We start from the raw sequence: 13158 nt of genomic DNA, 5'->3' as shown, positions 1-13158 counted from the left end.
GTGTGATACTAGAGGATGCATGGATGTGGGATGGAGGGAATGTGTGATAATAGAGCATGCGTGGATGTGGGACGGAGGGAATGTGTGATAATAGATTATGCTTGGATGTGGGACGGAGGGAATGTGTGATAATAGATTATGCTTTGATGTGGGACAAAGGGAATGTGTGATCATACAGGATGTTGGAAGGAGGAGATTGTGTGATCATACAGGATGCTTGGATGTGGGACGGAGGGAATGTGTGATAATAGAGAATGCTTGGATGTGGGACGGAGGGAATGTGTGATAATAGATTATGCTTGGATGTGGGATGGAGGGAATGTGTGATAATAGACTATGCTTGGATGTGGGACGGAGGGAATGTGTGATCATACAGGATGCTTGGATGTGGGACGAAGGGAATGTGTGATAATAGATTATGCTTGGATGTGGGACGGAGGGAATGTGTGATCATACAGGATGCTTGGATGTGGGACGGAGGGGATGTGTGATCATACAGGATGCTTGGATCTGGGACGGAGGGAATGTGTGATAATAGAGGATGCTTGGATGTGGGACGGAGGGAATGTGTGATCATACAGGATGCGTGGATGTGGGACGGAGGGAATGTGTGATCATACAGGATGCTTGGATGTGGGACAGAGGGAATGTGCGATCATAGAGGATGCTTGGATGTGGGACGGAGGGAATGTGTGATAATAGATTATGCTTGGATGTGGGACGGAGGGAATGTGTGATCATACACGATGCTTGGATGTGGGACGGAGGGAATGTGTGATCATACAGGATGCTTGGATGTGGAACGGAGGGAATGTGTGATAATAGAGGATGCTTGGATGTGGGACCGAGGGAATGTGTGATAATAGAGGATGTTGGGATGTGGGAAGGAGGAGATTGTGTGATCATACAGGATGCTTGGATGTGGGACGGAGGGAATGTGTGTTAATAGAGGATGCTTGGATGTGGGACGGAGGGAATGTGTGATAATAGAGGATGCTTGGATGTTGGACCGAGGGAATGTGTGATCATAGAGGGTGCTTGGATGTGGAACGGAGGGAATGTGTGATAATAGAGGATGCGTGGATGTGGGACGGAGGGAATGTGTGGTCATATAGGATGCTTGTATGTGGGACGGAGGGAATGTGTGATAATAGAGGATGCATGGATGTGGAACGGAGGGAATGTGTGATAATAGAGGATGCTTGGATGTGGGAAGGAGGGAATGTGTGATCATAGAGGATGCGTGGATGTGGGCCGGAGGGAATGTGTGATACTAGAGGATGCGTGGATGTGGGACGGAGGGAATGTGTGATCATAGAGGATGCTTGGATGTAGAACGGAGGGAATGTGTGATCATAGAGGATGCGTGGATGTGGGCCGGAGGGAATGTGTGATACTAGAGGATGCTTGGATGTGGGACGGAGGGAATGTGTGATAATAGAGGATGCATGGATGTGGAACGGAGGGAATGTGTGATAATAGAGGATGCTTGGATGTGGGACGGAGGGAATGTGTGATCATAGAGGATGCGTGGATGTGGGCCGGAGGGAATGTGTGATACTAATGGATGCGTGGATGTGGGACGGAGGGAATGTGTGATAATAGAGGATGCTTGGATGTGGGACGGAGGGAATGTGTGATCATAGAGGATGCATGGATGTGGGACGGAGGAAATGTGTGATAATGGAGGAGGCTTGGATGTGGGACGGAGGGAATGTGTGATAATAGAGGATGCTTGGATGTGGGACGGAGGGAATGTGTGATAATACAGGATGCGTGGATGTGGGACAGAGGGAATGTGTGATCATACAGGATGCTTGGATGTGGGACGGAGGGAATGTGTTATCATACAGGATGCTGGGATGTGGGACTGAGGGAATGTGTGTTCATAGAGGATGCTTGGATGTGGGACGGAAGGAATGTGTGTTAATTGAGGATGCTTGGATGTGGGACAGAGGGAATGTGTGATAATAGAGGATGCTTGGATGTGGGACGGAGGGAATGTGTGATCATAGAGGATGCATGGATATGGTACCGAGAGAATGTGTGATACAAGAGGATGCATGAATGTGGGACGGAGGTAAGGTGTGATCATACAGGATGCGTGGATGTGGGACGGAGGGAATGTGTGATCATAGAGGATGCTTGGATGTGGGACGGAGGGAATGTGTGACCATACAGGATGTTTGGATGAGGGACGGAGGGAATGTGTGATAATAGAGGATGCTTGGATGTGGGCCGGAGGGAATGTGTGATAATAGAGGATGCTTGGATGTGGGACGGAGGGAATGTGTGATCATACAGGATGCGTGGATGTGGGACAGAGGGAATGTGTGATCATAGAGGATGCTTGGATGTGGGACGGAGGAGATGTGTGATAATAGAGGATGCGTGGATGTGGGACGGAGGGAATGTGTGATAATAGAGGATGCGTGGATGTGGGCCGGAGGGAATGTGTGATAGTAGAGGATGCGTGGATGTGGGACGGAGGGAATATGTGATCATACAGGATGCGCGGATGTGGGACGGAGGGAATATGTGATCATACAGGATGCGTGGATGCGGAAAGAAGGGAATGTGAGCGGATTGAGCAGGTTTAGGAGTTGGGAACGCTCAAAACCTGTTTGTTCGATAAAGTTTTAAAGAAAAAAATCAGATCGATTCATGATAAGGCAACTTAAAGCTGGCCCAAACTACAGCACAAGTTATAAAAACAACCGGAGTGCTGAAATATTGGTATCCTTGTTCACTCTATATAAATGTTGTTTTCAAATGATCCAAGTTTCCATTGTGCCCATGCACCATTTGTTGTTAGCTTTTGTTGTATCTGTGTGTTACAGCTCCGCAACAGTTCTTACAAGGTTTAGTGCTTAAAGATATTCTTCTCAGGGTATCTCAAGAAAAGCTTCAGTGACCCTCAAGGTGCGAATCCTGAACCCAACCAGTTCCAGGGCACTTGTGATGGGTAGAAGCTGGCAGGAAGTGAGGGTGGGGTGTGAGAACATGGTTAGGTAGTTGCAGGGTGGAGGTTTCCCTGTTTAACAACTGAAGTGAAAGGAATCATTAGACACTTCCACTGCATGCTAAATTTAAAGATATGTTAAGTAAAGGATGGAAATGCAGCACATTTCAGTATTTTGCTTTTACTTTCCAAGTCTGAAGAGTGCATTTTAAACCAAAACATTTCAACCTGTTCCTTGATGTATTTTGAATACATTTATTTGAAAGTGGTACCCTAGATTCTCGCGTGGGTGAGTGGGTTGGTTGGTGGACATGTGTTGAACGGTGGGAAAGCCTGTATGATGTGTTCCCTTGAGAGGTTAGGGTGTGCCTGAGAAGAGGGGGGACGTGTGGGATGATATACAATGCATGAAGGCAGGAAGGATGAGACCTGTGGTGATGATAAGCAAAACGGAACCATGGAAATAATGTGAACATGCACAGTTAGAGGGATTGTGGCATTGGCAGGATGTGTAGGTAGATGAAGTACGTACAGGTGGCACCATGCATGTGTTCAATGGTCCAGGCAGTCATGTGTGCCGCTCCTTATGTACAACCATGTATCCTCAGTGATGCGGATTCGACTTTAGGAGGCTTTGTATGGGTCTAAGTTCAGCATGCACCGGTGAATGTCTACTTCTTCATTATGCGTTTCACTCTATCCTCATCTCTAACACTCCTGTTTCCCTTGTGTTCTCTCTGTGCAGGTGACTTGTCCAGCATCTCTGGCTCTGACTCAGATAATTCATCTGAGGATGAGGAGACTGAAATGTCAGGCAAGGATGAAGTAGAGGCCATTTCAACACGGATGGACCAGACGAAGCAGAAACAGCAACGTCAAGGCCCATCCAACAAGTTGTTGTTCCGAAACGCTCTGGGGCAGCTTCTAGCTGTCTATCAATGTGTGTTGGGCCCTGCAAAGGCAAGTTTGTGTGTGAATATTTATTCTTGTGAACAATGCAGGCTCGGTACTACAAAGTCATTAACTACAAGTCTCAGCTTCCTTTCTACCTACACTTTGAAGGACACTAACACACATGTTTAACCTACTAAACTGTTTAACCAGAAACACTTTATTGTGACTTCATTGCTAACCAAAGCCTGAGATGTAAAACACACCTTTGATTGCTTGTCGAAGAACTGCCTTTTTAAAACCGCTTTTCATGATCTTAAGTTTACAGACTCGGTTAAAAGCAATCCCTTGAGATCACTGGCATGTGTATCTTTGTAGTAAACAAAGGAAAAACAATGGAAACAGCGATGATGTGCAGACTTGTATTGGTCAAATGATCAGAAAACAAAACTTGCCCATTCCAGAAATTTCTATGGATCTGTGCATGTGGTTTATCTGCATTCAGAGAGTTATGCCAAAACAAAAGGTGTTGTGACTAACCTATCCTCCCTAGAGAGCTAATCAAATTGGAGAATCAAAACATAGTATGCTTGAATAATCTAAACTTTGACAGTGATACTGGTGTCTTGATCCTTAAGGAAATCCTACCTTGAGATAGCTAACCTTATAAAACAACAGCCTGTGATTGATAGTGAGAGCCACAACCAACAATGATGTCCAAGCCCTCTCTGGATCGACTGAACCTGGTCTAACAGCACTAAGCTAAATCATGACCAACGAGGGATAGCCCAAACACCAACCCAAAAAAAGACATCCAGAATTACAACCCTTAGTGGATGCCACCAACAGCCCCTTGGTGGATAGAGTAAACATCTTTGAAGATAAATAACCCAAACCCCAATCCAAAAAAAGACATCCAGAATCACAACCCTTAATGGATGCCACCAACAACCCCTTGGTGGATAGAGTAAACATCTTCGAAGATAAATAACCGAGAAACCGATCAGAAAAGACAGCCAGAATCACAACCCTTAATGGATTCCACCAACAACCCCTTGGTGGATAAAGTAAACATCTTAGAAGATAAATAACCCAAACCCCAATCCAAAAAAAGACACCCAGAATCCCAACCCTTAATGGATGCCACCAACTAATCCTTGGTGGATAGAGTAAACATCTTCGAAGATAAATAACAGAAAAACCGATCAGAAAAGACAGCCAGAATCACAACCCTTAATGGATTCCACCAACAACCCCTTGGTGGATAGAGTAAACATCTTAGAAGATAAATAACCCAAACCCCAATCCAAAAAAAGACATCCAGAATCACAATCCTTAATGGATGCCACCAACAAACCTTTGGTGGATAATTAAACTTCTTCGAAGATAAATAACTCAAACACCAATGTAGACAAGAAATTGTAATGCAATAGGTCTTGCATTACTGAAAGTTTGAGCTATAAGCGTTGCAAATAATAATTTTTCTTTGTTTTTTGTTTTTTTGTCAAGAAATATCCCGCATAACAGCAGTAGCATAAATAATAAAATAAAATCCACGAAACAAGAAATAATTGAAGTACCACAGGCTGTTATTAGGTGTCCCTGTGGGGTTGTAAAAGGACTTCTATTAGGCGTATAAGGTGCTGCACCCTTAATGAAATTATAAATAGAAAAAGTGCAGCTGAGCCTATGTTTCTGTTTATTTTATTAGTTTGCGTTTAAAAGAGCACTATTAAAATAAACAACAGCGGTGCATGGTTTTGGTTTATTTACCACAGTTTCTGAATTCAATGAGAGTCTGTTGTTAGGAAACTGTGCACAGTTTACCCAAACGACACCTTCCGGAATTCAGAGTTTGATTTAGTTTTCAGAAATGTGTAGCCTTTGTGATCAAGCCACGTGTCTTTTCATTTCACGCACTAATTGAACGTTTGTGAAACAGCAAAAAAAGAACGGACTAGTGACTTTTCCGTATAACAAACATTAGGAATGCCAGTAGGCCTAGTTTTCATGTGCTAACATATGCAAACCATGTACTGTTTGTATACATTAGCAGACTGAACACAGACCTATTGGCTTAGCTCATGTCAGTGCACCATGGAACTCCATGAGCATTGTCATGTCATATCTGTATGAGGAATGCTTGTGTATCACTCAGAATGTGTTGCTGTTAGTAGCGGGGAATGTCTTCTCTGCTGAAGAACAGTCCCTGCTGGCTGCTGCTGCTGAAAACAATGTACCTCATGCATTGAAAAGGAAGCACTCCTCAGGAGGCGGAGCAGTAAAGTCAATAGCACAACTATCTATGAGACAGAAACACTGGTTGGCTGATCCAGCATGACTGACACCGCCTCAGAGCAGCGGCTGAAGTGGGGTGGGTGGGGAAGAGGCCAACCTAAAGCATGGTTTCCTTCTGTTGTTTGAATGTAGTCTAGTAGACAGAAAAAGCTGACAAACAGGGACCAAATGATTAAATAATTGGGAATATCTTTAGAAACGCTCACAAAAGGACGAACTTAGCACAACAATGCCATTGTTGGTGCCATTTTGTTTAGAAAACACAACCCACTTTATTATGCAACACATTTGTGCCATTTGAAGTCCTTTTTGATGGTTGTCTGGCATTACAAGACTTTAGTTGAACATTACACTGTCACGTACGCGTGTCCATGGGCATACAGCCCTTTGGGGCTCTTCTGATGAACATCCTAATGTTTTGCTTTTATGGGTTTGCAGGATCGCACATTGGATGCCAGTGAGTTGGAGCAGTCGCTGAAGGTCCTACAAGCGAAGCCGTGTTGGGTGGTCCTCATGGCTGGTGGCGGGCACTTTGCAGGTGCCGTCTTCAGAGGGTAAGTAGTCTAGTTGCTTCAACTCATTTGGGCAGATTATGAAATGTTTGCATTTTTATGAGTCTTGTAGACTCTGGGATTCACCAGTGTACAAAGCTGACTTGTGCATGTGGGAGGAAGGGGCAGTCCCTGTGGGGAGATTGCTGCTCAGTCCACTTCTTTACCAGTTTGAAGGTGCTGGACATCTGACTGACCTCAACATGGGTTTAGATGTATGGACTTCTATGCTGTCTGAGGTGCAGGCGGTTTCTAGTGCGCATCCCTCCTGTTGACCATGAGGGCTCATCCACCGTGGACTGGAGGCTCCCAAAGATTGTGAAGGACTCCTGCAGTCAGCTTCCCCCTGTGTGTAGCATCACTAGACCTGATGAGTGCTTCCAGCCGGCGGGTGCGCAGCTGGCTTGCCAGATCTCTCCATGTGCACTACACACTATGCAAACATTTTTGGATTTTCCGTTTGCAAATCATTTTCATCAGATTATTTGGCTGGTCTAAGTAACACTTCAGCTACCAGAAAGCAATGTATAGTGTCTATCGATCTGCTAACCCTGACACAGCATTGCTATGTGCCTTAGGAATATGCCCATAAAACTGACCACCCCCACAAGAAAGCTACCTTTAGGGCGCAAATGTCGTAGGTGTAATTTGCGCCCCTGGAGAGCGTCTGTCCTGTTTGACCTCCCACAAATGCACTCTGTGAATTCGCTCCCTCCGCAGTTTTTCACTTGCTAATTACCAGATATTGCAAATCCGCCATTACAAAGCGACCCACAACTGTTGGTGATGGCAAACATCCTTCCAGATAATCATTATTGTCGCGGTCTGCCATTGGGCAGAATTAACAACGTCAGCAGACTCGACCTACTGAGCCCAAGCACCCCCACCAGCGCACAACACACCGCCCAGCAATACCAGTGCTCCTAGCTGGAGCTGTTGTCTTTAGTGTCCCTGCCACTAAGGATGAAGGTGAGACATCACACACACTGATGGCCGCAGCAACCAAACGCGCATGAAGCCTAGAGACTGCTTGTTGTCCAATATTTATCAAGATACTGTAGAGAGGGGAATGTCATGATTCTTGCTGTTATGATAAATGTTTATATCTGTGACACCCTTTATACATGTATACAAATTTAAAGTTTTGGAGCAAAACAGGGCTCCCTAGTCATACTGTACTAAAGGTCGCAAGATGCGTGTCTGTCACTTCACCTGCTGCATGGCCTCCCGAGCCCTGCTGTCCAAGGGCATTGTATTTACACACAATATTTCTGTTCCAGCTGTGGTGGGAGGGATGGCTCTTGAAAGCAGCCATGTGTTTGAATGAGAAGCCTGCAGGCTTGAACAAGTGCTGGTATAGTGTGACACAAGCCTGTGTGACGCAAGCTGGTGTGACACAAGCCAGTATGACACAAGCTGTGTAACACAAGCTGGTATGACAGAAGCTGGTGTGACACAAGCCGGTATGACACAAGCCTGTGTGACACTAGCCGGTGTGACACAAGCCGGTGTGACACAAGCTGGTGTGACGCAAGCTGGTGTTACACAAGCCAGTGTGACACAAGCTGGTGTGACACAAGCCGGTGTGACACAAGCCGGTGTGACACAAGCCGGTATGACACAAGCTGGTGTGACACAAGCTGGTGTGACACAAGCCGGTGTGACGCAAGCTGGTGTTACACAAGCCAATGTGACACAAGCTGGTGTGACACAAGCCAGTGTAACACAAGCCGGTGTGACACAAGCTGGTGTGACACAAGCTGGTGTGACACAAACCGGTGTGACACAAGCTGGTGTGACACAAGCTGGTGTGACACAAGCTGGTGTGACACAAACTGGTGTGACACAAGCCGGTGTGACACAAGCTGGTGTGACACATGCCGGTGTGACACATGCCGGTGGGACACAAGCCGGTGTGACACAAGCCGGTGTGACACAAGCTGGTGTGACACAAACCGGTGTGACACAAGCCGGTGTGACACAAGCCGGTGTGACACAAGCTGGTGTGACACAAGCTGGTATGACACATGCCGGTGTGACACAAGCACGCTGCTTGTGTCACACTGGCAGACAAAAAAAGCAGGAACCTTAGTCGTTATGGCTGTTTGAAAGGAAGTCATTGCTTCTTTCTTCATTTATTTTATTTTTGAGTGTTGTTTGTACAATAATGGGGCGGGGTGAGGTAGTTTCACTCGGGTAAGCAGCTGTAACACGGGGTGTTACTGAGGGAAGCAACATAAACACAGAGCTCAGTTCATCTGAAGAACCGGGCTTCTTAAGCCAGGTGGCGCAGGGTACGCCTGAAATCTTCTGAGTTCGCCTTCCAAGTTACAGAGACACGGAACACTCTGTTAGCATAGGAACTTCAATTTATTTAGCTGCACCTAGGTACAGTTGTCCCAGAAGTACATCGTAAGTAGGTTCTTAGGAGACTGCCACTTCAATCTGTGGCTCACAATCTTTTGTAGCGCTGGAATCCCCTAAAGCAACAACCCCCCCTGCATGCGCAATAAAAATACAAATCATCCACAAGGACACATTCTTCGTACAAGATGCTGGATAATGGGCAATACACATTCTTTCCCTAAGGTCGTGTTCTCTACCCGACCCGAAAGGTCAGGTGGCTTAGCCATTCCTTAGTTAAATTACTTTACGACAGGGCGCGTGTGCATGCTGGAGATGATGATTTGTAAAACAGCTGTAGGGGCCGGAGAACGGTCACCAAGGGTCAATAGATGCTTATCTCGAGAATTGGTTGTTTCGAACCGAGGTTCACGAGGTTCAGGATGGGTGCAGCTCAAGAGAAGAGGAGAGGTCGTGTGATATGTACAACAGCATAACATACGAAAGAAACACTATAGAGGTTTAAGGTGCCTGAGTGAGGGCAACAGCGCAACGATGTTACCAAAACGGGACGGGGTCGAATTGAATTTCCTCAGACCCTCCTTTTGCCATTACTCAGGCAAAGGAAACAGAGGCTGTTGTTAATCTGAATCGACTTCAATGGCCATGAAATCTACAAGCTGTTGTTGCAACATTATTTTTGCATTCCCTGCTTTCTGGGACACAGGATGTGGAAGACACAGGGTGGCGCAGAGCCCGCATATAGCGGGCCCACATTGTAGGCAAAGGCAACATGAGAAGAGAATAGCCAAAATCGCTCCGACAAAGGTAAGGATCTTCCATCCCCATATAGACAGTATTTCCCCAAACCATCCCATCAAAGACCAGTTTCCTTCATCCTGGTGAACGGACTCCGCGATCTTATGTAGCTTAGAGATGGCTTGGTATACTGTAGGGGCGTGGTCTGGAATATAAATGCAGCAGCTTGATCCGATCAATTTGCATACGCCCCCACGGTCAGCAAGAATAATATCTAATACCATTCTGTTCTAAAGCGTGACGAGGCGGTCAGTAACGAGTTCTGCAGTGAGATTACTCAAAGCTCCAGCTGTTTCATTGATAGTAGCTTCTACAACTCGGATTAGTTGCCTTATGTCCCTACTGTTAGCTATCGGGCCCCAGAATGGGAGGAGTCCTTTCAAGACATCCCCGGCTTCCTGTCCTGTCGTATCCTGGTCAGATGCCACCCCTCTTTTCTGCAAATGATGTTTGGCATCAGCTATGTATGTAGGGGGAAACAACCAAGCGATATAACAAGTGCCTCTCCAACTACCAGGTAGGGAAGTATAAGCCTTATTTCCACATACGAAGTATGTATTACGCGAGGGAACCATGCGAGGCCAGTCTGTCCCATTCAATGTCACAATATGTTGGCATCTGCTTGTACCCTTATTTTCTGACCCCCCTTTTTTAATACAGAATGGTGCTTGTCCGGGTACCACTAGAAAAGTTTGTCCTTTTCGAGAGGTTTTATTGGAGGGCAGAAAGTACAAGTCTGTAGATCTGGTTTGGCGATCGGCATATTCTGATTTCTCATTACTCGTCCCATATATCCTTTTTCTGTCCCGCCAACATAAGTGATACAGATGTACTCCCAAGCTTCTTACGTCTTTGGTATCACCATCTCCAGAAAATACCCAACTGGCACTCAGTTCCCACCATGCACTACAAGAACCATTAAATGAAAAAGGAAGGGTAATATATGGCATTCCAGTGTTCACTGAACTTGGCAGGAGGCCACAAACCCAACAGTTTGTTGCATTCGTCGCCAATTGATGTTGGTGTAGCATAGAAACAAATGTGTTGTTACGGAATTCACCCCTTCTTGACTCGACATGAGGTGGTAGAGTGACATATGTATGCATTTCAACGGTGACTTTGGTAACAGGCTGCGTAAAAATTGCATGTAGTCCCCATCCTATGCAAGACAATATAATACACATTACAATCAATACTATTAAGACTACTACAAAACGGTTATGCAATAATTTACAATGCTTCGTGTTCATTGTTCGTGTTTTATCCATTCCCTTTTTAACAGTCATTTCCATCTCTAAAGGTTGCCCGTGACGGGAGGTTGCTTCACTCAGCTGTGATTGTCTGTAGCTTTCTTTGCTTTCCTACAAGTCCCACAGGCCTAGTGCCACAACTTGGGTCACAAGTCTGAGACTTCAGTCACGGCCCTGCAACATGTGGAAATCGGGGGAAAAAAAAAAAAAAGGACAAAGTCAATGAGGTACTATTGAGGAATTTCTATTCAACCTGGGCCTCAAATTGTATCTCTGGGAGCCAGGTACAGTTTGTTCTTGGAAAAGGAGATGTGGTCCAGTAATGCCCAATTTCGATGTCATTGCTACGGTTGCTTGGAAGGCCTCGCCGTCGTTTTTCTGTGATCTGGCAGAGTCTAGGTGTGCATCGCTAAACGGTTCAAATCTTGGTATTCTTTCACTTTCAGAATCGCCAATTGGGTTACGAAGCCACTGATCATAAGGCAAAGGTAAGGGCACTTTCTTGCAATGCACCCCATGTACCCAGTTCTTTTTGCCGACAACCTTTACTGCAGTGCGCGTTGTCAGAAGTACTTGGCGGGGTTCTCTCCAGCGAGGTTCCAAGTTCTTCGACCTCTGGAAGTTTTTAACGCAGACCCAGTCTCCCGGCCGGATGGTATGACCAGGATCAGTTGAAGCCTGAGGCAAAGTATCTTGTACCTGTTGGTGAAGGACACGTAGCTTAGTGGTGAGTTCATACAAATAATCAATTAACAATGGATGCTCTATCTCGGAGTATTTCTTGGGCCTTGGGACTCCCCAAACATTTTCCGGGCGTCCGAACACAACCTCATAGGGACTAAGCCCCATACGGGAATGGGTGGTTGTTCTAATAGATAAGAGAGCCAAGGGCAAGGCATCTGGCCAAGCCAGACCCGTGCTGGCTTGAATTTTCGCTAACTTAAGCTTGAGAGTGCCATTATAGCATTCCACCAAACCTGCTGACTGGGGATGGTTTGCTGCGTGGAACTTTTGCTTGATGCCAAGACCAGCACATACTTTCTGCATGATCTGGCCCACAAATTCAATCCCGTTGTCACTCCAAATAATTCTAGGTAACCCAAATCTCGGCAGAAATTCCTTTAAGAGGACTTTCGCCGTTGATAGAGCAGTATTATCTTTCAGAGGATAGGCCTCTATCCATCGGGAGAAGGCACATACCACAACAAGAACGTACTTCAAATTGTTACATCGTTCCATGTGAATGTAATCTATTTGTAATACCTCAAAAGGGTACGTTGGGAGAGCAAAGTGGCCTGCCGGTGTTGGTGTTCCCTTCCCCGGGTTATGCATCAAACATACAATACAGTGTTTAACCAGATTGTCTGCGCATTTAGGTATCCCCACATTCTGCCATACTGGGGCCAGAAGTTTGCATATACCTTTTGCCCTGATGTGGGCTGGACCATGTGCATTGGTCACTATTGGTAGCACGTAAGCATCTGGTAACAACCAGCGTTGATGCTCTGACAAATCTGTCCAGCACCCTGTCACATCCAACCTTCCCATACTTTCTTTCCACGTACTTAATTCCTTCTCTGTGGCTTCCGCCTGGATCATTTTCACACTGTCCACAGTATTCTCACACATCCCACCGTGTGCAACCCATCTAGCGGAGTCCACAACGTACATGCGGCTAGTGGTGTCCTTAGCTGTCTCTTTCGCTATCTGGTCCGCAAAAGCATTTCCTTGACCTATATCATCAGCAATCTTCCTATGTGCGCTACACTTTACAATTGCTATCTGAGTGGGCAAGGTGAGCGATTCAAGAAGGTCATTTACCAATTGCCCATGCTGTATCTTAGTGCCATGGGATGTGAGAAAACCTCTTTCCTTCCACAGGCGGCCAAAACTATGGGCCACTCCAAACGCATACTGACTATCAGTGAACACATTCACCCTTTTTCCTTCAGCCAACACACACGCTCTGGTCAGTGCTATCAATTCAGCTGCCTGGGCTGAATTATGCATAATCCGTGCTGTTTCCACAACAGTGTACAAGGTA

General features: G+C 45.9%; 1 protein-coding gene across 4 annotated transcripts in view; it reads left to right on the top strand.

Annotated features, from left to right (window-relative positions):
• ANKZF1 (ankyrin repeat and zinc finger peptidyl tRNA hydrolase 1) overlaps positions 1-13158 on the top strand; it is a 247030-nt gene that overhangs the window by 50987 nt on the left and 182885 nt on the right. For all 4 annotated transcript variants that reach the window (XM_085650150.1, XM_085650153.1, XM_085650149.1 and 1 more), the window contains exons 5-6: positions 3708-3922; positions 6590-6705. In XM_085650150.1, the coding sequence (XP_085506276.1) occupies positions 3708-3922; positions 6590-6705 (331 nt within the window). The remainder of the gene's footprint in view (positions 1-3707; positions 3923-6589; positions 6706-13158) is intronic.

The sequence above is a fragment of the Triturus cristatus genome, chromosome 3_2, assembly GCF_964204655.1.
Source record: "Triturus cristatus chromosome 3_2, aTriCri1.1, whole genome shotgun sequence".
Lineage (NCBI taxonomy): Eukaryota > Metazoa > Chordata > Amphibia > Caudata > Salamandridae > Triturus > Triturus cristatus.
This window is presented reverse-complemented; position numbering and strand designations above follow the sequence as displayed.